Here is a 24,443-nt window from a genome sequence, read left to right on the forward strand (position 1 = left end):
GAAGGGAGAGACTAACTTAAAGGGATATGGTTAAGTGTGCTTAAGTTTGTTATTTTCTGATTATTCATTCTCATTCTAATCTAACGTTTTCTTTTTCTTTGGGGATCTCTTGCCAATCAGCTGCCAACCCAATTCTTCTCTCCACAGCCACCAACTCAGCTTTTATGTGAAACTTCCAGGGAAGTTTCAGACAAGGCAATGAAGGAGTTCAGAGTGTGTCACACCAAAACATGTCACTCTGCCATGTCAATTATTTTGAGTTAAAGGCACCTGAGAAACAGCTCTTGCAAGAAGTACACTCTGACCTTCCTTTTTCTATCTAAAAGCAGGGGATAAAACTTCCATGTAAAAGACGCTCTTCCAAAAAATACAATATTTTGTAGTTCTTGCTGCGGCTCAGCAGTAATGAAGCAGACTAGTATCCATGAAGACGTGGGTTTGAACCCTGGCCTTGCTCAATAGGTTAAGGATCCAGTATTGCTGCAAGCTGTGGTGTGGGTTCAAGATGTGGCTCAGATCTGGCTTTGCTGTGACTGTGACCCTTAGCCTGGGAACTTCCATATGCCATTGGCGTGGCCCTAAAAAGACAAAAAAAAAAAACAAAAACAAACAAACAAAAAAACAGTATTTGGTGCTACATCTCTAGTTGACATATCCTAAAGGAAACAAAGAAACAAAACCAAAATCACACTGAAATTATATTCAATGCTCTTATGAATAGTAACATTGGTATTGTTATTTGGTATTTTGTATATTGGTTATTATTATTTTGAAACTAATATAAGCATTATATTTGTACATTGATAAAGCAAATAAATAATTATATATATTTATATAATTAGGAAGCAAGGTTTTTCAAAGCAACAGAAGAGATACAAACATAAAATCAAATATGTAAGTGATACATAAGTTTAAAAAAAAAAAACAAAAAACTCTCTTCCTACACTAGGGGAAGAAAAACATTTTTATCACCAGAAATGGCGATCAGGTCAAGAAATCCATACAAACAAACCTTGTTAAACTAACCCTTATTTTCCTAGTAATTCCTCCACAATTTACTACTACTCCTGCCCAAACTCCTTTGTCTTAATTGTTGCTTTTTCTAAAAGCTTTCTGCCCCGGCCACTTGGTCTTCCTTTTCTTCTGAAAGTTCCCAGGTACATGTACGTATGTATGCATAAATAGATAAATAAACAATAAAACTTTATGCTTTTCTTTTATTTATGTCAGTTTAATTCTTAGGCCCAGCTGGAGACCCTGAGAGGGCCTAGGAGAATTTTTCCTCACCTACAATAGTAAATCATTTTCTTTCTGCTAACATTCTAATCTCCTAAGGGAGTCACACTCCCAAACCCTTGGATTATCCTTAAATTCACTCCCTTGCGGTACATACAAAATCCTCGCGTTTTGCTCTCAGACTCCCTTAGAAACTCATACTCATAATTATGATGTCTACCTCATTACCGGCTGTTTCACGAACTAAATAAAAGAGTAACGTGGTAAGCATCCTACAAAGCCCATCAAGGGGAGCATTTTCAAAACCTTGGCATAGGACCCAAAAGGAATACAGGGATAAGGAGAGGTGACCATGGGCAGTTCCAAGTTAGAATCCATCACCTGACAGGAATGGGACCTGACAGAGAAGCCCGGTTGCACCACGGAGCACTTCTACAGAAACCCGAAAAGCTGGCTTCCCACTTTCCCGCTGCAGGGCCGAGTGGGCGGGCCAGCCTCTTCCGCTTCCGGGTGGAGCGGCCGCTACCTGCCCGCAGTCACGGAGACAGCGGACCTCCACGAGGCGCCTGCGCGCTGGGAGGGGCGGGCTCAGGACCCATTTCCGGGGCAGGGAGCCGCCCAGCCCTGTGCAGTTAAGAGTTTGTCCGCCTTCTGGCACGGTAAGGGCGGAAGTACGGGAACTGGGGGTCTCTAGCTTTTCGGGCTGTGGCGAGGCGACTGATACGAGATGGAGACAGGCGCGGCCGGGGAAGGTGGTCGGAACGGTCCCCGGGGGCGGCGAGTCTTGAATGAAGCAGAGAGGCCGCAGCTGAACCATGAAGTGCAGCCTCAGTCCGGAGCAAATAGCTGTCCCAAACATTCCTACTGGTTGGATCTCTGGCTCTTCATCCTCTTCGACCTGGTATTGTTTTTCTTCGTGTATTTTTTGCCATGGTGAGTACTCTGAGTGCAGCGTTGAAGGAGTAAGGGGCCTAGAGGCTATCTACCCCAGTTTGAGGAGGTAGGTGGGGGGGAGGCAGGGAAATTGAATTCTGCAGAGTGTGGTTTGTCCACGATCATTAGCAGGGTCGGGTAGGTGGGGGAGTTGGGATGAAGTCTAGAGTTGAAAATGACCCTCCTTGGCACCTCAGTTGAGGGTCTTCAAAGACGTGTGGAAGAAGCTTGGCTTCATACTTTTTTTCTTATGTTTTGGAATGAAACCAACCGAGTTTCAGTTCCTGGGCTACCATGAAGAAACTGGAGTCCGTATTTTTTCGGAGCTATAGTTTCTTATTTACCATTTTGGACTAGTAGAAGCCAGGTAATGGGGCATAGTGTTGATTGAATAATATACTAATTTATCTAAAAGCGATTTATTTGCATGTCACTTGGCAGCAGTAGGCGCTCAGCTAAAGCTGTTACTATATAATAGTTGGGCCATGAGCAGGACATGCAGGGTATCTCAAACAGGTCTAGAACTGAACTCTTCTTACCAGATGTACTTATTCTTCAGTGTTTCCATTCAGTAAATGTTACTTTACCCACTCCGTTCTCCTCCCAGAAGCCTGGAGCTCTTTGACTTTCCCCTCTTTGAAAATACACACCACCTACCTCAAAACATCAACTGATAAGTCACAAAATTCTGTAGATTCCACTTGGAAAATCCTTGCACTCCATTTTCATATTGACACTCACTCTGAAGAGACAGTTTTGGCAGAGGATAAAGAGAATTTAGAGACGGGAGAAGGGAGCAGAACAAGGATGACACAGGACTGAGATAGGTAATAAGGAACAAGTTCAGGAGAGAAGCAGAGCTGGAGGAAAAGCAGTGCAGCTTATTTAGTCATTAAACAGTTCTCTTGGACTTTGGAGTTGTTTACTCCCCATAAGTTAACCTCTGTCAATCAAGGTGCTTATGAATTTGCACTCCTTGATAGGCAATCATGTCTTTTCCTTACCCCTAGCCCAAGTTTTGGCAGAGATTTGGGCATAGGCTAATTGTATCTGAGGCCCCACTGTCTCTGATTTCTAGGATGGTGTGGCATATTAGAAGGCAGAGGGTTCAGTGGGACAAATACAAGAGATGGGCATTTCTGCAAAATCCTCTGTCAATTCATGTGTACAGGAGAATCTTTCCACCCACTTTTCCCATTCTTTTGATGGTTAATATCTCCAGTGATTTTTTTTTTTTTTAATCTGAATTTTCAGCTCTGGTTAGAAAAAGGAAGGCTTATATAAGGAATAGTCGAGGCTTTTTTTCCTCTTATCAATGTCAATCATCTAGGAATAGGCAAATGACTAAGACAAGATTTTAAGAAGTTGGCATAAAGTATTTAAATGGGGGAAAAAAAAAAAGGAAGTAGTGTTGACAAATATTTGGTTTCTACAGATGGTTTTCCTGATAGCTAAATGATTTTTGGCTCCTGGAGTGGATCCTGAAAGTGACTACACACAACAAAGAAGATTGTGCAACAGAAGAATTTCAAACTCTAAGGGACCTTCCTTTCATTTCACACATTCTCTTATTCTTTTGGGGCACTATATTAAATTGGTAATGATCTCATCCATTCAGAGCTGTTCCGAAAACTAGACTCCAATTCATGTTTAAAACCTTTTCAAATTATCTGATGTCTTTACAGAAGCTGAATATAAAAGTATTTCTACATAAAGATTTACTGTGCTTATTAGGAAATACATTAATGTTTTTAACATTTTAAGGGTTAGCCAGGATTTAAATTAAGTGGACCTTTGTTATGGTTGCCAGATTGGTACAGTCTTAGAGCAAGTATATAATATGCAATAATGGAAAGCTAGAGTGCATGTCCTCTTACCTGGATGCTTCCCCTCATTTGCTTTTAAGCTTTGGTGTGTTTCAAACCTATTGTTATTATTGTGGTTGCATTGAGAATGGTTGTGGCCAAAACAATTTTTAATAATGTCTGTAACTTATTTCAGCAAAGTCAGCATATTTACTCATTAACAGATATGTGAGCAGATATTTGGACCAGGTACAACAGTTAACCAAACCGACAAAAATTCTTGCCTTCATGGAGCTTACATTCTTACTTTTTATCTAAATTCATTAATATGTTAAATGTTATTCTAGGAGTGATCAGCTAGTGTTTAATCAGAAAGGTCACACTCCCAAAGCAGCTACTCTATTATGTAACAGACATCAGAAATGACCTGTCCTTATTATAGGGGTTTCCTTATAATGGGGTGATGTGTTATATATTGGAATTGTCAAATAGTTTGGGGATATTCCCCTCCCTCAGAAACAGGGCATAGATCAGATGAACTCTACATCCTCTGCTTTTTAGAATGGCATTTAGGTTAGCATAAAAGCTGGAATGATTATGGAGGATTTTAGCCTAATGCTAACTATAAGGTTAATAATTATGCCTTCAGAGTATTGTTCCATCTGCCTGAAGAAACCTTTTATGCAAAAGTTGAAGCATCAAGAGAAAACAGAACTGGGATTTCATTGAGGATACCAAGCAGATTGTATGAATTATTTTTGTGCTGCTTGATAATACTTTTGTCCAATAAATGTTTATTGTACAGGCATATGTGGTCTGATTTGCTTTTGTTTTAACAAATTACTTGTTTGGTCACACACAAAGATTTATAATCCCTACTACATTTCTGAGCCTAAAATCAGCCTACTACCACAACTATGGAATACTATGAAAATTTCTAGTACAGGGAACATGGAGAGAGCTTAGTGTTGTGACAGGACTGTAAATGGTATATAGAAGGTTGGCAGTATGAGGTTTGAATCTTTCCTATAGGTGAAACTGTGCCTATCATTGAACTGTGCCACCTCAAGTATGGTGACTGCTTACAGTACCCACACTTGGAAGCTTTTTAACTGGAAAAACAGGACACCAAGAAGAACTGGCAAACTTGCTATGACAAAAACAGACATGAGAAGAATTACATCAATGTGATTTTAGTCTGGTAAATTCCTTTGTAACTTTCACAGTTTCAAGTAAGTGAAATGATTATTTTAACAACCATTTAAAATGAATTAGCTAATGAGCAATTTTGAGGCAGTTTTTAGGGGTCTGTAAACCGGAAAATTTTAGTATGTAAAGTGCTCCATATATCTAATCTTACCTAAATGGCATGGGACTACATCCAGAGACTACAGGGTATTTAGTAAGGGCATTTAATGTTGAGGTTTTCTAGGAAAAGGGTCATTAAACTATACCAATGGGCCAAATCTGGCCCACTGCCTCTTCACTGTGAGTGAAGAATGATTTTTACATCTTAAAAAAAAAAAAAAAAGACTATTTCCTGATGTGAATATTATATGAAATTCAAGTTGCAGTGCTGATAAAAGTTTTACTAGACACAGACATGCCCATTCATTCACATTGTTATGTAAATATTACATTATGGCTGCTTTCATACTACAGTGGCAGAAATAGTTGCTTACAGAGACTCTGCTGCCCACAAAGCATAAATTATTTACTATCTGGCTCTTAGCAGGAAGTTTGCCTACTCCTATGGGAACTCTCCTTTATTTTTTTTAATTTTTTTAATTTTTTTTTTGTCTTTTTGCTATTTCTTTGGGCCGCTTCCAAGGCATATGGAGGTTCCCAGGCTAGGGGTCCAATCGGAGCTGTAGCCACCGGCCTACGCCAGAGCCACAGCAACGCAGGATCCGAGCCGCGTCTGCAACCTACACCACAGCTCACGGCAACGCCGGATCGTTAACCCACTGAGCAAGGGCAGGGACCGAACCCAAAACCTCATGGTTCCTAGTCTGATTCGTTAACCACTGCGCCACGACGGGAACTCCGGAACCCTCCTTTAGATCTCATATGGAGTTGAATTCTTTAGAGTCTCCTGTGATAACTGTTTTGATCAATGATATTCAAAATACACCCCTGAACTTTATCTCATTTTATTTATTTATTTTTTTGCTTTTTATGGCTGCACCTGTGGCATATGGAAATTCCCAGGCTAGGGGTTGAATCAGAGCTACAGCTGCGGCCTACGCCACAGCCACAGCGATGAGGGACCCGAGCAGCATCTGTGATCTACACCCCAGTTCATGGCAACGCCAGATCCCCGACCCACTGAATGAGGCCAGGGATTGTACCAGCATCCTCGTGGATACTAGTTGGATTCGCTTCCACTGTGCCACAATGGGAACTCCAGCCCCTTAAATTTAAACTGACTTATATTTCCCATAAAATATGTAATTCACAGAGGTGAGAGGAAGCCAGTTTATGAATGTAAAGAAAAGTCCAACCATATTAAATTAAAAATCAGTTTATCCCCACAAAATTTTGAACCAGAAGAAAATGACTTCAAATGGAAATACTCTGGAGATAAGTATTTTGAACATTACAACAATTGTTGCTTATACTACTTAAAAAGTTATCATAATAAATGTATAACCAGAACATTTACAAAAATAAATAGGCACCCTAGAAATAAAAAATTTACATGTGAATGATTAGGAGTTAGACATTCAATCTGTATTTGGAGTGTTGAATCAACATAAAAACAGATGGTCAGTTTCTAGTTTGTTAGTACTATTACATGATTCAAGAGGTTTCAACTGGTCAGTACTTTAACAAAAGCCAAAACTGGACATTTCTATGTGATGTTACAACTCAGTGAGTTGACTCTCATACAAATCTATAAGATTGTTAAATATCAAAAAATTAGTTTAAGTGTTTCAAATGATACATTTTCAACTGGACATAAACCAAAACAAATGACACAGTTTTTGAAAGTTATTAAAAATAATTGAAATCCATTTTTCTAGTATTTTACAATGTTACAAAGGCAGTAAATACACTGACATTTCAAATACAATTTTACAAACTTTACAATATCTACAAACCCTCCATACTAAAAGCTATGTTAAAAATAAGCTTTCTTAAAAGCTAAAATTTTATTTAGTTGATATTCAAGTATTTCTAAAATAAGAATATAAAGTAATAATCACTATTATAGTTAGAAAAGGCTATTAAAAACTAATCTAGATGGAAGACCAAATGGCCAAGATTTGATAACTGGGTGAGCTTAGACTTTTACAAGAAATTATTTTCTCATCTAAAATTATTCATTTTTTAATCATTTACATTTTAGAATATTTTAATTTATGGAATTGGTCAAAATATTAAATTTGCTAATTATTTTATGGAATTAAGGCAATCAAAGTACTTATTTTCACTTGTAAAGTCTTCATAATATTGGGAAATTCCTTTGTTTTTAAAAGAAGGCCTTCTCCATGGAAGTAGGTGAGGTAAACTTACTATCTGTTTAGAGTAGAAAAAAGGAAGGGGTGCCAAATTAATATATGACATTAAAATTACACCTATATAAAAGGCAGGAATTTAATCTGGAAACCTAGATTTTCAAAGATATGAAAATCACTCAAATGGGTTAATAACCTATAAACAGGGAAGATTATAGCAGGAAAAATTTAGGCAGTCACAGTGTAAGACGGCCTTAATGTTAATTCCTAACACTGGTTATTAGCAGCCCAAAGTAAACCAAACCAAAATAAAATCTTTCACATTTCATATAAAATTAGAAATGTAGCAAGATAAATAAATATACTAAAGTGAAGTATTTTAATCATTTTTAGCTTAGGTGGCTGAAATAATGTTTACAAAGGCCTAATTTATGTTAACTAGGCATTCAGAAGATAAAAATTCTAGGAGCAAAATTATATCTCTTCTGTTCTGACCTTGTGAATCTAAATAAAAAACTGCTTTAAGGCTTTTTTTCCAAATGTTGTCAATTTCATGGGTTGATTTTTTTTTTTTTTTTTTTAAAGACACTTAAAGGGACCGTATGTAGTAGACTATCACAGAAGTCAAAAGCAAATGGGTGAAGTCCTCTTTTGGCTACCCACTGGAAAGTGCTTCCTCACAAAGCATATACTGCTTTGACTACACAAACTACCCATCTCCTGCTATTTTTCAGTTAGCACAGATTACCAATCTACATATGAGTACTGGTTAGTTTAATACTTATGGGTCTAGCAGTCAAAAAGAAAGGAACAAATTACATTTTTACTCAACTTCAGCGTATGATGAATGACTCCGCATATCTCCTGATTTTCTTCTTTTTTTTTTTCTTCCTTTTTATGGTTGCACCTGTGGCATACAGAAGTTCCCAGGCTGGGGCTTGAATTGTAACTGCAGCTGCCGGCCTGCACCACAGCCACAGCAACACTGAGCTGCATCTGCGACCTACACTGCGGCTTGCAGCAACTCTGGATCCTTAACCCATTGTTCCTTAACCCTGAGCAAGGCCACGGATCGAAACCACTTTTTTGCAGACACAACGTCAGGGTCTTAATCCACTAAGCCAAAACAGGAACTCCTTGAATTTCTATTTTTTTGAGGCATGCCAAAACAATAAAGAGGGAATAACCAAAATATCCAATAAGCTGGTCTTCATGAAAGAAAGAATCTGTACAGAAAGATAAAGTGACTAATGACTTAAAATGACATGGTTTGAATTTCATATATCATTAGGTTTGGTCAGTCAATTCCTAGTTAATGGCCTCTGACAAGTAAAAGCCTGACAGTTTCATCATTTATCTACTACAATGTATACCAGGTTTATATCTTTGCTTGGAAGGGCAGTTTGAACCAAGATTAGTATGTGACACAGGTCCTAGCCCTCTTTCACTCTGAGATATGGGATTATTACAAAAGCCACTGCTCTCTGGAAAACAGAGCTTGGGCCTCTGATGGTATTTCAATCTATATGTATCAGTCATGCAGTTATCAACCGAAAAATAGGTAGTTAATGAAACTGTCTCATTTGGACAAGTAGAACCGGAGTCTATTTCTGGTTGGCATAAAGCACCTGCAACTGTACTTGAGTCTGCCTGAAAATCATTAGTTGAAGAGCTGGATGGTATGTGGCTAAAATCCTCCTTTGCTTGAAATGTTTCCTTTGGTCTTTCATCATTCATATATGCATTCACTTCTAAACCTGGTCCTGAAGCTGTACTTAAACTATGCTTTGGAAGATTAGAACAATTAGTTTTAAACATCTCTGTTAGTTTCACATCAGGTGTAGAATCGTTTTTCTCTGACTGTGGCACACTGGTCTTGACATACTTCTTTGGTGGTAGAGGAGGTGGTGGATTCTGGCAAAAAGGTTTTGGCATCTGACAACCGTCAGATCTGCGGGTTGACTGAATTAATTTTTCCCTGGATAGAGAGTTCTCAGAGTAACATTGTTCTGTCATATTCTGCTGCTGGAGTACGGGAGCAGTTTCAGGCTTTAACCCCACAGTTCTCATAAGAGAAGACTGCAATGAAGATGGTGACACTGTTTCATTACTGTTCACTCTCTTTCCAGAAGCAGAATTATCATCAACGTGAAAAAGCAAACCTGTTCTCTCAGGATTTTCTACATTAGGCCACTCAGAAAATTTGCATTCACTTGATTTTTCAAGTTTCTGTTCATTTGACAGGTAGGCATGCTCTCTTGCTGTATGGTCCTTGGGTATCTGTGGACTGGACGATGAGAATAACTTTCCATTGGTTTCACGTACATGTGACCTGAAATATAAAAAAAAGCTAAAATTGCATAAGCAAATATGCAAAACTGTAGGGAAAACAAACATCTGTCCTATAGTTTAACTTCTCAGTGTAGTGTTTATTTTTGTAACTTAACAGAAATGGAAAGATATTTATAACCATTAACATTTCATAGTCTCCGAGTTGAAAATCTTTATGCCAGAATGCATGAATGTTTATCAGAAACACCTGTTATGACCAAAATCAGATTGATAATAAGTATAATTTTAAAAAAAAATTCAACTTACAAACACTAAAATTACATTGTGACAAATGCAGCATAGACTCAGGAAAATGTTACTAGCCAACAACGGTTCAACATTCTAAAACATTTCCCAACCAACACTACAGTTTATAGTAATAGAAGTACTTTAACTTTGATATATAATGCTATAAAGGTAGTATACCAATTGAAATTTTTTTTTTTGTCTTTTTGCTATTTCTTGGGCCACTCCCGCGGCATATGGAGGTTCCCAGGCTAGGGGTCGAATCGGAGCTGTAGCTGCCAGCCTACGCCAGAGCCACAGCAACGCAGGATCCGAGCCATGTCTGCAACCTACACCACAGCTCACGGCAACGCCGGATCGTCAACCCACTGAGCAAGGGCAGGGATCGAACCCGCACCCTCATGGTTCCTAGTCAGATTCGTTAACCACTGCGCCACGATGGGAACTCCCCAATTAAAAAATATTTTAATCACGGTTACCTGTATTTGAGTAACAATATCTAAAGATGAAGATAAATAATACATTTCAAATTATTTATCTTCATAAAATTAAATTATTTTTCTCATGTGAATTGCATGGAATTCAATTAGTACACAGAAATGAAAAGAGTTGAGGCTCTGCTCTAAGAGGTAAGAGCTATATGCAAATCTCAACTCCATTGCTTTGGGCAATCACTTAATCTAAGCCCCAAATTTTCTCTTCTGTAAAATACCATCTACTCAAAAGAATGCTGTGAGGATTAAAACAAACAATCATATATTGTACCAAGTACTTTATAGGCCCCTATCATTAAGGTCTACATACTTTAATAATTCCCAATAAAACATGATTCGTAATACTCTAGACCCAGTGCTTTCAGAATAGTAATATGTATGTATGCCTTTCTAATAAAAGTTCCTATAATACATGCATTTAATTGAAAGATTTTAGTATCTCCAAATAGCTATGATTACCTTTTTATCAAAGGATTTTTTATTTGTAGATGTGATTCTGAGTGGGACTCGTGAGATTTACAGTCAACTTCCAAGTTCTTGAGTTCTCTTCTAAAACCTGAGGAGGGGAATGAGAAAACAAAAATTATTTAAGTGATCTTCTAAAATTTACTTGGAGTTCCCGTCATGGCTCAGTGGTTAACGAATCAGACTAGGACCTGTGAGGTTGCGAGTTCAGTCCCTGGCCTTGCTCAGTGGGTTCAGGATCTGGCGTTGCCGTGAGCTGTGGTGTAGGTCACAGACGCGGCTTGAATCTGGCGTTGCTATGGCTCTAGTGTAGGCTGGCGGCTACAGCTCCAATTAGACCCCTAGCCCTGGAACCTCCACATGCCATGGGAGTGGCCCTAGAAAAGGCAAAAAGACAAAAAAATAAATATAAAAATAAAATTTACACCATCTATCTCCATTATTTACAGTTTTCTATAAACAGGTAATTCTCTTCCAAATTAACAAACCAAAACTAATTCTTCAAGACTCAGCTCAAATAATACCTCTTTTCTGAACACTTTATACAAAATTAATGGCTCTTTCCTCAATTATCACTTAAAAATGTCAGGGAGTTCCCATCATGGCACAGTGGTTAACGAATCCGACTAGGAACTATGAGGTTGTGGGTTCGATCCCTGGCCTTGCTTAGTGGGTTAAGGATCCAGCAGTGCTGTGAGCTATAGTATAGGTCGCAGATGCGGCTCGGATCCTGAGTTGCTGTGGCTCTGGTGCAGGCCGGCAGCAACAGCTCCGATTAGACCCCTAGCTTGGAACCTCTGTATGCCGTGAGAGCGGCCCTAGAAAAAGCAAAAAGACAAAAAAAAAAAAAAAGTCAGCAATGCCCCAAAAGCATTCTCAATGGGTTGGGTGGACATGTGTTTGCTCTGTTTACTGCTTACTGACAAAATGGTGGGAAAATCCTACATTTAAAGATAGATGGCTTGAGCCGAAGTTTTTATTCACACTTTTTGGATGGTAACTTTACAATCTTATAATCACCCTTATAAACCTACTACCCTACAGTCTAGTTCTTCTTTTATGTAATGGGATACTGATAGCTCTTTTACCTACCTCACAAGAGTGTTAGGAACATCAACTGAATTAAAATGTTATCTCACCATTAACTAGCTACCATTTATTGACTGCTTTCTCAAGTTAGAAGAAATTGATAATCATTTCACTTAATCGTCACAACTGAACACCATTTCTACTTGAAAAGACAAAAGACAAACTGGTTATTCAGACTTGAGTATTTGGCAGAAATTTTCCTGAGAATGAAAGAAGCGAACCTGTCACTTAAAGGAAAACAACTGGCAGTATTTATTGTCAATAATAAAATTCAAGCTTTTAGAAGAAAGTAAGAATTTTGGAAAACTTTTATTTACCACCAGTTTTGCAGCTTCCCAATAATTATAAAGACTTTCTAATATTTGTAGTAATATTTTAAAATGTGTTCCTTAAAAAAGACATATAAAGAAATGTATCAACATTTGAAAGACTTGCATAATTTGGCAACGGATGTTTTCCAAACGAGGATATATGGATGTTTCAAAATCATGTGTATGAAAGAATTTATTCATTCTTTAAATGAATATTTACATATACTCTTGTTTCTCTTCAGATCGTATAAATCTTTTGCCTTTTAAATGAATAAATATTTAAAATTTTCAGTTTTAAAACCTAATACAAACATTAATAGCCATAACATATATCAACGAATGCTGTTTGAAATCCTCAATACCTTTTGAAAACAATTGTTTCAGCTGATTGCAAATAGGTATCTTTAAAATCTGAGTCACAACTACTCTGTGAAAAAACTTCCCTTTTCATACCCAAGGAATTGATACTTAGGGAAATTAAGTGGCCACATTTAAGCCAACGCAGAGTTAACCGCAAAGCCAGCGCTCTTTCCACTAATCTCTATTTCCCATACTTTGACTAAAACACAAGATCTCATTATACAAATGTTCTTCTGATAAGAGTAGGCCATAGTTTGAATATCAAATAACATGAAATATTCTAATGTACTGATGCTCACAGAAGATACCAAAATATATGGTGTTAGCTTGAATTTTCCATTAATTGCCTATACTTCTGTACAATTCCTATACATTCCTCTGCATTTTTCCCTTATTTTTAGTTTAACTTTTCCTTACATAAATATATAATAAAACCAAATCACTTTGCTGTACACCTGAAACTAATATAGTAAATTAACTATACTTCCATTAAAGAAGTATTAACTATACTTCAATTAAAGTATTGTTTTTTATTTTACAAGAAAAACCCTAAGCATCTTTCTATGACAGCTACTGTGTGGTTTTAAAGAAACTACTATCAAGAAGAATTGTTAAAATTAGGTCTATTATATAGCACAGGGAACTATATCCAATCTCTTGGGATAGAATATGATGGAAAATAATATAAAAAAAAGGAATGTACATATATATGTATTATTGGGTCACTTTGCTATATAGCAGAAATTAGCACAACATCATAAATCAACTATACTTTAAAAAAATACAAATTACAATTATATTAAAAATAAAGTTTTTTAAAAAGAACCATGATTATATTTCAATTTTTAAAGTCTGAAAAACTTATATGCTGAAATTACATTATAATTTCCCACCCACTATGATTTTTAACTTTGGGATGTTTATTTTACGTAACTTATCCATAACTTCAAGTTTAATGTTTACAAATGCAAGAAAAAGGAAATACTTAACACAAAGATTTACTTTGATGAAAGTATCACACAATGGGCAGCAGGAGGCAGCAGAGGTTTTATAAATATGTTTGAAATTTTAATATCACTATGGCAGGCATTCAACCAAGTGGTTTGACTTCAGAATTCCAACTAACTTAAAAATAGATGTGTTATTTTTCGTGTCTGCTGACATAAACATCCATGTGTCTTTACTGGGAATTTTGGCTCCAGGTTCTTTGTAAATGTAAGATAGTCAGATTTTAACACTGGGCACAGAAGATACTTTAACATCTAGGCAAGAAGCTTTAATTAATAATGCTAATTTTGGTACTTTATACAAGAAAACTAAAGCCCAACAGTCAAGAAATAAAAATATATATACTTCGACTGAAAAGTTGAGGTAAATTTAAAACAGACTTACACAGTAATAAAACCAAACTGCTGGTCTAGACACTGTAATCCTCAATCTTGTATAGGGAGATTTCAGACTATAATAAAACTGCAATTAAGGAGCTCCCATCATGGCTCAGCAGAAACAAATCTGACTAGCATCCATGAGGACGCAGGTTCGATCTCTGGCCTCGCTCAGTAGGTTGGGGATCTGGCATTGCCGTGAGCTGTGGTGTAGGTCACAGACGTGGTTCAGATTTCTGATTAGACCCCTAGCCTGGGAACTTCCCTAAAGTTTTTAGGGCCGTACCTTAAAAAAAAAAAAAAAAACTGCAATTACAAAGCCTAAACAATCAAGAGCAGTAACCTAATCAATAACCTGATTTATAATAAAAAGACACAAATAAAATTTAAATACTTTTTAAGAAATCACTATTTTTTTTCATTTTTTAAAGTTTTATTGTAGTTGATTTACAATGCTGTGATAATTTCTGCTGTACAACAAAGTGATTCAGTTGTACCTATACATACATCTGTTCTTTTTCATATTCTTTTCCCATACAGATCATCACAGAATATTGGGTAGATATTCCTGAAAATCACAACATTTTAACTGGATAAACATTTCTGGCTAAACTTAATATATGTCAAAAAGAGCAGAGAGATACTTTAATAAATAATAATATACTCTATCAGATATTAAATTTTGGGATGATACAAAATAAAAGGCAGAAGTCCGTAAATTCTTTTCTCACCGAGATTATAATTTAAAGAAAAAAGCAAAAAACACCATTTTGCTACAAATTAAGTATCAACACTCAAAGTTTATGGTTTCCGAAAATATATAAACATTTGGTTGTGCTGGGCCGCAGCAATAGAGAAGAAATTGTGTTAATACACTGCCTCTCAATGATTTATGGAACTCTTACAGAAAATCTAACACGCAAAGAAACAAAGTCAACAGCTGAAAGTACTTCCTTCTCTAAATATACTTTCTAATGTATTTATTATAAATTAATATATTCTGTAGTTTAAACACCTCAGAGAAAATAAACTTAAGTACGTGAATACACTCTTCCAATAAAATTTTTTTCAAATACTAATTTTAGGATTTAACAATATTAGGATAGTACATTTCACTTAGCATAGTAGAGGCACAGACCTTTTTATATTAAGAATTAAGGGAATTAACAAATTTTATTTGACCACTGGTTAACTAACTTCTTTCACTCTTGTTATTTGCAAGATCAAGCTTTAACTAACCCTGACTTCTATGACTTTTTTTTTTTTGTCTGTTCTAGGGCCGTACCCATGGCATATGGAGGTTCCCAGGCTAGGGATCCAATCGGCACTGTAGCCGCTGGCCTACAGCACAGCCACAGCAACGCCAAATCCAAGGCGCATCTGGGACCTACACCACAACTCAGGGCAACGCCGGATCCTTAACCCACTGAACGAGGCCAGGGATCGAACCAGCAACCTCATAGTTCCTAGTAGGATTCGTTAACCACAGAGCCACAACAGGAACTCCCTGACTTCTATGATTAACTGATGTTAAACCAAGTATTGCAGACTCCAAAGTAAACAGCAAAAGTTTTTAGAAAGACCTAATAATTCCTTTGTGATTTGTTATTTATAATCTTTAACTATCCTAACATATATTTAGTTCAGCAGATAACCTTACTGCATAGAAAAAGAGAGTACATTAGGTATGAACTCCTTCAACTTACTCATCTAACACAGTACACACTGAATGGTACCTGCACTCACCTTTATATCTCTCCTGTTACAGAAGACTACCCCTTAATTCAAATCTTTCTTTGTTTCAGTCTGTTTCCAGAGATCCTACTCCATTAATCATTGTTCTGTTCTATTCTTCCACATTTCTCATCCTCTATATATCATTAGTTCCTTACCGTTTGGAACATAAATACAAAACTAAGCTCTTGGCTTCATTTTTCTCCTTTAGATAAGGTTTTTTGGTTTTGTTTTGAGCTATTCACAGCAAGGGTTTTGACAGACACGTCTTTTTTTCTTTTTATGGCTGCATCCAAGGCATACGGAAGTTCCAAGCCAGAGACTGAGTCCAAGCCGCAGCTGTGGCAACACCAGATTCTTTAACCCACGGCCCAGGCAGGGGGCTGAACCTGCACTTTCGTGGCAACCCGAGCTACTGTGGTCAGATTCTTAACCCACTGCACAATTGCAGGAACTCAGACATGTGCTTTTATTTACTCTTATTTACTCTCTCCTACAGATATTCTCTTTTATTTATTTTTTATTCTACTGTAATCTTTTTGGAAAAACTTAATTTGAAGATAATTTCAAAAAGTTCAGAAAAGTTGAAAGATTAACCTACTACAAAGAATACCTACCTGTATATCCTTTATCCAGATTCACCTATTATTAACATTTTACTCCACTTTTTTTCCCCTGAACCATCTGATAGTAAGCTATAAACATCATGGTTCTTTACTCCTAAACATTTCAGTTCTACTTCAATCTTGCTTCTATTCTAATGATCCTCAAACATTGTTTTTACTGTCACTAATGACTGACTGCTAAACTAAACTGGCACTACTTAGTCCTTGTTCTGCTTAATCTGTGACAATTTTTCTTCTTGAAGCTCCCCATTTTCCTACCCTTTCTGTGACAAACCCCTCTTTGGTATTTTCTCATACTTTCCAGCTACTCCTCATTCTTTTCCAAAGTTGCTCCAATCCTTAGCTCATCTCTTTTAGTCAGCAAACCCCATGTTCCTTCATATATTTTTTGCCCTGAAATCTTCCATTTTCCTGAATGATATTGTCCATGTTTGCAGCATTCAATTCCCATATATGTTGAAGGCTAGCAATACACAATCTTTCCTGTGTTCCAGACGTATTTCCTAACTGTCTAATAAATTTGTTTACACAGATGACAACCAAGATAAACCCCACAATAAATTTAGCATCTCCTATCATCCCCAAAATTTGTTCCTTTTCCTATATTCCTCCATTTGGTAAATGGTTAATCTACTTAATATAAGTCCTAAATCAGCTATCTTTAGCTTCCTCCTTATCCTCCATTATGTACATCTGTCATAGAAACTGACTCCACTGTCCACATATCTTATAATCTCTCAACTTTTCTTTCATGTCAGTAATACTGCCTTAATTTATGCCCTCATCTTTTCTCTCTTAGGCTATTAAACTATTCATCTCACTAATTTTTCTCCCACTGCTCCAAATTCACCCTGTCCACAAAGAGTCCTTTCTAAAATGCAAACTAGAATATGCTACTCTCCTTGTCCTTTGGTGCCTTTCCACTGACTGTAGGATTTAAAAATAGCCTAAAAGTTTCATCATGATTTGGTTTCTATCTTATATCCATCATCTCACAATTTCCATGTATGCATTCCAGCCTTGCATATAAACAAACTACCTATGCTTTCACTATGTGATATTTTCTCCTGACCATGTGCTTCTCTTCTGTTTTGAATATACTTTAATACATTTGAAATTCCCCCATTGGTGACCCATTTTTTAAAAAAGGAGTTAAAATAATCTAAATGGCATATAGAATTTCAACAATGTTCACAAATAATAGCTTTAGGCAATAGGTATGGGTTTTTGCTACAGAACTCAAATATAACACGCTATATAATACTATCAGGAGTATTATAAGTATATAAGTACATAAGATAAGTACAATGGCATAATTATAGATTTTAAATGATCCACCATCACATAAAACTGTATAGACTAATATTAAAAGCTGGCAAATATCAGAATACAAAAACTAAAAAAATTTCTAAGAGTCCTTAACTTTTTAAAAGTCTTTTATCTATAGATAAAAAGTGATTCTTCAGTTTAATAATTTAAATGTGTCCCCATTTTATAATAAGACATAGGAGAGGAGTGTTCACTGTGGTCAGCAGGTTAAGGATCCAGCACTGTCTCTGTGGTGGCACGGGTTCGATCCTCATGGTGCAGTGGGTTATAAAGATCCAGTGTTCCTACAGCTGTGGCGTAGTTCACAGCTGCAGGTAGGATGTAATTCAATCCCTGGCCTGGGAAACTTCCATATGCCATAGGTGTAGCCATAAATAAATAAATAGATAGACCAAATTCAAGAAAAGCATACTGAGCCACAAAAAAATTAAATTGCACCTTATTGGGAAAAAAAAAATCCATGTGGGGCAAGTCTTCAGCTTGGAAAAAAAAATCCTATACCCAGAGTTCCCACTGTAGTTCAGCAGGTTAAGAATCCAACGAGTATCCATGAGGATGCAGGTTTGATCCCTGGCCTTGCTCTGTGGATTAAGGATCTGGCATTGTCTCAAGCTGTGGTGTAAGTCTGCAGCTGCAGCTCCAATTCCAACCCTGGCCCAGGGAACTTCCATATGCCACAGGTTTGGCTGCTCAAAAAAAAAAAATCCTATCCCCACTTTAACACGTTTACAGTCCTAGACTAAGGGAAGGGAACACACATACAGATACCATAAGGCATGAACATTAACAAAGCTTCTCTAAGCAAAGTCTAGCTTAAAGAACTACGGTAGGCTTTGAAGTTTACCAAATAATATATATATACATTTTTTTTTTTTTGTCTTTTAGGGCCACTTCAGTGGCATATGGAGGTTCCCAGGCTAGGGGCTGAACTGGAGCTATAGCCGCTGGCCTATGCCAGAGCCACGGCAACATGGGATCTGAGCCGCGTCTTCGAACTACACCACAGCTCACAGCAACGCCAGATCCTTAACCCACTGAGTGAGGCCAGGGATCGAACCCACGTCTCATGGATGCTAGTCAGGTTCGTTAACAAAACGGGAACTCCAAGAAATAATTTTAATGTGACGCAATATATATAGTTAAATAAAATGTGGGTTACATAAAACTTCAACAAGATACCACTTCACACCTAGTAGGATGGCAATTATCAAAAAAAGAAAAAATAATTAAGTATTGGTGAGGATGTAGAGAAACTGGAACTTGTGCATTGGTGGTGGTAAGGTAAAATAGTGCACCTGCTGTGGAAAACAGTACGGTGGTTCCTCGAAAAACTAAATACAGAATTGCCTTAGGATCCAGCAACTCCACTTCTGGGTATATACGCAAAAGAACTGAAAGAAGGGATTTCATATATTTGTACACTAATATTCACAGAAGCATTATATATAATAGCCAAATGGTAGAAACAACTCAAATTCTATCAACAGATGAATGGATAAACAAAATGTGTAATGTCATATAATATTATTCTTCCTTAAAAAGGAATAAAATTCTAACACGTGCTACAACACGGATAAACTCTGAAGAGTGTGCTAAATGAAATAAACCAGTCGCAAAAAGACAAATCTTGTATGATTTTACTTAGAGCCCTAGAATAGTCAAATTCAAAAAGACAGAAATTAGAATGGGGGTTCCAAGGGCTGAGGGGAGGAGGAAATGGGGAGTTGTTTATGGGAACAGAGTTTCAATTTGAGAAGATGAAAGAGTTATAGAGATAGATGGTAGTGACGGTGGCCATGTGAATATACTTAATGCCACTCAACTAACCTAAAAATCATTAGAATGACAAATTTTGTGATGTGTTTCACCAAAATAAAAAAAAAATTAAGTGGGATACACATATCCTTTCATGTTAAATGAGGAGCTCTTTAAGCAATGCACTCTTGACCATCAAAATCTCTATGACCTTGTGTTTTTATTAATATCAGGAAGCAAGCATCATTTTGTAAAGAGCACTGAACTTGCAGTTATTGTTCAATTTTACCAACTTCTGCTGTTGATTCCTGGCCAGCCCTTTACTGTTTCCTGTAATACTTGGTTACCAGACTTTTATCAGATTTTTTAAACAGGCAGGACATTTTATATGGGAAAGGAAGGTTATTTCCTTAATATAAGTGTTTCCTTCTGATATTATACCATTTGATGAAAACAAAATAATTAAACATTTAACCATATTAAATGTCTACAACCTGAAAAATAATCTCCACAAAAGCCTTAAGGATGATAAAGACCAAAAACAAATTTTAAAATGTGTTCTTTTTTTTTTTTTTTGGCTGCACCTGTGACATGGGGAAGTTCCTAAGCCAGGGACTGAACCCACACCACACCAGCAACCCAAGCTACTACAATGACAATGCCAGATCCTTAACCTACTGAGTCACAAGAGAACTCCTTAAAGTATGTTCTTTATGGCTATTTTTTGTATTGTGAAAATTATATCCCTTCTAATCCTCTGAATTTTAAAATTTGAAGATCATGTCTTTGATTGCAACCTCAATAATCCCCTTGCTCATCATTTTCTTTGATTCCTACTCCCCAAATCCTTCAGTTATAATCTCTCAGTAACAATCTCGAGTTCTATATACATTCAAACATCTAATTTTCTTTGCTTCTGGGCTATGTTTTGCTAACAAACCACTTATAATAATGTCTACGTAATAATACCTATAATATTTATTGTTTCCAAACTGAACTTTTCCAGTAGACTGTTTATCACTTTTTCTCTCTATTCTCAACTCTGGTGGTAGACATTAGGGCTGTTCAAACATACTGCAGTGTACCAGTACACTGCCCTTTTCCACCCTCTTTGAAATTAGACCTGGCTGTAAGACATGCCTTGGCCAACGAGATGTGAGTGAAAATGCATGTATCACTCCTCGGTTGAAAGTTTTAAGAGCTTACACATGATTCTCCATGTTGTGTCCTCCTTCTATTCCCCTCCCCTCAATACTGCCATAAGCAGAGAAGTATCTGTGGATATGGAGTCCCATTAGCGTGAGTGATCGCTAGGAAGAAACTTCACACTGACTTCCACTGGAATATGTGTGAGCAAGAAACAATCTAATGTTAAGAGACTGAGATTTTGAAGTTGTTAGCACCACACAACCCAGAACCTAGCCTACCCTGACTGACATACACCACTTAGTCCCTGAAGTAACTATTTCCATTCTTTAAAAAGATTTCTAGCATAAATTCTCTCAACCTCCATCCTCACTACTCATAAACTGATCAGTAACAGGACTGTCTTGGCTTTTTCACTCTTAATACCATGATTTATTCTTTACTGTTATTATTATAATATATTTAAAGAACATTTTTACCTTCCAGGTGGTTTTTACTCTGTTGGGAGGTAGAGTTCACATGCTCTATGTTTAGGTTGCCTGTCTTAATCTTGTCGCTAGAAAATAGAACAAAACATACCAAACACATATCAGGTATCATGGATTATTATTTAGTTTATCCTAAGAAAAAGAAAGGAAATAGCATTCCTTAAACAATTGTTATACACATGTGCTGTTCCAGGGGATTAATGTATATTATTAACCTGCTTCTCATAATAACACTTAAAAGTAGCTATTATCTTCATTTTACAATAGGAGATTAAGGCTGTGACAGTCAAATTAATTTGCACAACAAATAAAATCCAAGCCTATGTGTTTACATAGTCCTGTTCATTTTTTTTTTTTTTTTTTTTTTTTGCTTTTAGGGCCCCACTGGTGGCATACGGAGGTTTCCGGGCTAGGGGTTGAACTGGATCTACAGATGCCCACCTGCACCACAACCACAGCAACGTCAGATCCGAGCCACGTCTGCAACCTACACCACAGCTCTCGGCAACACCAGATCCTTAACCCACTGAGCAAGGCCAGGAATCCAACCCCACAACCTAATGGTTCCTAGTTGGATTCATTTCGGCTGTGCCACTACAGTCCCGCAAAGTCCTGATCTTTCTAGTAACTAAGGCTACCACTTTTTAAGAAGTATTATGAAATTGAAATTACCCTGGCAAATAGTTTCTCTAAGTCTTGTTTTTGTTTTTTGTTTGTTTGTTTTTAGGGACACACCCACAGCATGTGGAGGTTCCCAGGCTAGGGGTCGAATTGGAGCCACAGCCACAGCCACAGCCACACAGGATCCAAGCCGTATCTGTGACCTATACCACAGCTCATGGCAACACCGGATCCTTAACCCACTGAGCAACACCAGGGATTGAACCTGAAACCTCATGAATGCTAGTTGGATTCGTTTCCACTGCGCCACGATGGGAACTCCCTAAGACTTTGTTCCCATGATTATTTTAATAAAATGTGACTGGTTGTTTTTTGTTTGTTTGTTTTCGCAAATCTGGCTTTTCAATAATGAATGTAATAAAACACAGCCTAATATCAAATTAGGTGTTTTGGATTAATTAAGAGCAGAAAATAGTGGCTAATTTGTAAGCTGTAGATATACTTTAGACGTTACATAGGGAAGTGCAAAGAAACTACTAATAGTAATAAAATTGGTATTCAACTAATTCTTAATTCTGAAAACATTTATTACTATTAACAGTCTATTTGCACTTCTCTATGTAACCTCTAAAACATATCCACAGCTTATGTGGCTGTATTTTTTATCACTTACTAAGGGAAAAAGTATCTCTTTCATGGGACTGGGTTGTAACAGAAGAAATTTACCCCAGTTGTGAGTTAAGAGATGTTAGAGATGGTTGAAGAATTAAACAATTAGCCCAATGACTAAGATACACGAATTTAAACCTATGGTTTAAAATCTGTAGCATATATCAATAGTTTTTGGTGGCAACAACAATAATCCATTTTACTCTGTAAATTTCCTAAAAATAAACAGTTGTTATGTTTGGAATCAGGAAATAACTATTAAAAATAGAAACTTGAAATATCAAATAACCTGCAATATATACCAGGTTACTCTGAGCTCAAGCTCTTTCCTTTATATTTAACTGACCCCAAGCTCTGAAAGTTACTTCAAATAATTAACAAGAGAGAATCATGGAAGAAAACATTCCTCTAATTTGTGTATTACCTGAAGGATGCGGCTTCTTTACTACCACTGATATCCGTTACTGTACCATTTCCATCAATAATAGGCGAGTCCAAATTAGCAGATCCATTACTGATATGATCACTACTTTCATATCCAGACTCGGTTCTTTGCATCTGCCAACTGTCACCATGAACTTTAGTTTCTTTGAGGCCTTTATTTTTCTCTGTTCCCTTTCCATTAAATTCAAGGGAACTCCTGCTTCCTGTTTCCTGCTTCGTTTCATCTTCATATATAGTCATTAAACATTTTTGTTTTGGATTCTCTTTTGGCCAATTATTAAAACTCTGATCTTTGCTACATTTAGATTTGTTACTAATATTTGATTTATGTCTTGGACTATGCTGCCTTCTTTCACTTTCATTAAAGATACTATCAACATTTAATGTTTCTCTCATAGGTTTCCAACCTCGGTTTCGGCTTTTACTGCTGCCATTATAGCTGCTTCCTTTATCCCGAGAATCTTGGCTACTATCTGTATCATATCCAGTACCACTGTCACTCTTAACTTTGCCAGTAACTTTTTCTCCTGAAGCAAGAATCTGGCATTTACTTGAACTTAATGTTTGTGCAGAAGCTCGACTCTGGTGGGCAACTCGGTCATGTTTATATGGTCCTTTCCCTTGACTATGATATAGATGTGAATTCCCGTACTGTCTAAAGTCATTGGAGGCAGGAGGTGATCCAGACTTGAAATGTGGAAGGTCTTCATCAACCAAATCTTTAAAAAATAAATGAGTAAATAAAGATACAAATGAATTACTCTTCAGAGCCACTTTTTACTCACAAGCCAAATACCCTGTTTGAGAAAAAATGTTAAATAGTAATAAGCAAACCATAATTACTTAAATCACATAGTGCTTTGAGATTGAAAAGTGCTTTTTCAGTCTATGTTTATGCTTGATGAGATATATTTATAAAATAAATGGTTATATAACAATTTTTCAAACCAATCTCTAAAGTAGATCATAATAGTTAAAAGCAGTTTAAAAAAAGTTATTCTATCTCATTCATAATTAATAAAAATCATAAAAATTAAAATATTTTCCACCTCTTATACTGGTAAAGGTTTAACAGTTTATTAAACCAACTGCTGCTGGAAAGAGACATCTAATCACTGTGGGAGTACAGACATTGTCAGAAATTTTAGAAGACAATGGTGCCAACATCTATCAGAATTGAAAATAAATATACCCTAACCCAGCAATTATTCTGAAAGAATTTTATGCTATGGTTATACATAAAAAGTATACAAAGATACCTGTGAAAGTATGTCACTACAACAAAAATCTTAAATCAAGTTTTTAAAGTCTAGCGGCATCAGTTAAATTATGGTATGTTCAAAAGAAAAGAGCATAAAACCATAAAAAGAAACACATGCCCATAATGAACTGGAATCTATTAATAGTGCAATAGACAGAAGCTCAAAGAATGCAGGGAAAAAGTTCTTTTCAATCACTTTTATAATGTTCCTCATTATCTGAATGTACCATATGGGTGAATTGAATTTATAGCTA

General features: G+C 36.6%; 2 protein-coding genes across 2 annotated transcripts in view; one reads left to right on the forward strand and one right to left on the reverse strand.

The window, feature by feature from the left end:
• The first annotated feature begins 1,806 nt into the window (after nt 1-1,806).
• Nucleotides 1,807-4,782, forward strand: C10H4orf3 (chromosome 10 C4orf3 homolog). The gene is made up of 2 exons (XM_047751702.1): nt 1,807-2,169; nt 3,605-4,782. Coding segments are annotated over exons 1-2 (207 nt in total). The 5' UTR covers nt 1,807-1,963; the 3' UTR covers nt 3,606-4,782.
• A 1,700-nt stretch (nt 4,783-6,482) lies between these two features.
• Nucleotides 6,483-24,443, reverse strand: part of USP53 (ubiquitin specific peptidase 53) — a 61,483-nt gene continuing 43,522 nt past the window's right edge. The window contains exons 13-16 of the mRNA XM_047798587.1: nt 22,909-23,647; nt 21,186-21,262; nt 10,966-11,062; nt 6,483-9,767 (exon numbers count right to left, since the gene is read on the reverse strand). Of these exons, the coding sequence (XP_047654543.1) occupies nt 8,789-9,767; nt 10,966-11,062; nt 21,186-21,262; nt 22,909-23,647 (1,892 nt within the window). The 3' untranslated portion in view covers nt 6,483-8,788. The remainder of the gene's footprint in view (nt 9,768-10,965; nt 11,063-21,185; nt 21,263-22,908; nt 23,648-24,443) is intronic.

Source organism: Phacochoerus africanus, chromosome 10 (assembly GCF_016906955.1).
Source record: "Phacochoerus africanus isolate WHEZ1 chromosome 10, ROS_Pafr_v1, whole genome shotgun sequence".
In the NCBI taxonomy this organism is placed as follows: Eukaryota; Metazoa; Chordata; class Mammalia; order Artiodactyla; family Suidae; genus Phacochoerus; species Phacochoerus africanus.

What these genes read in the sequence shown, in the direction of transcription:
- C10H4orf3 (XM_047751702.1), top strand. Translation starts at nt 1,964, where the DNA reads ATGGAGACAGGCGCGGCCGGGGAAGGTGGTCGGAACGGTCCCCGGGGG.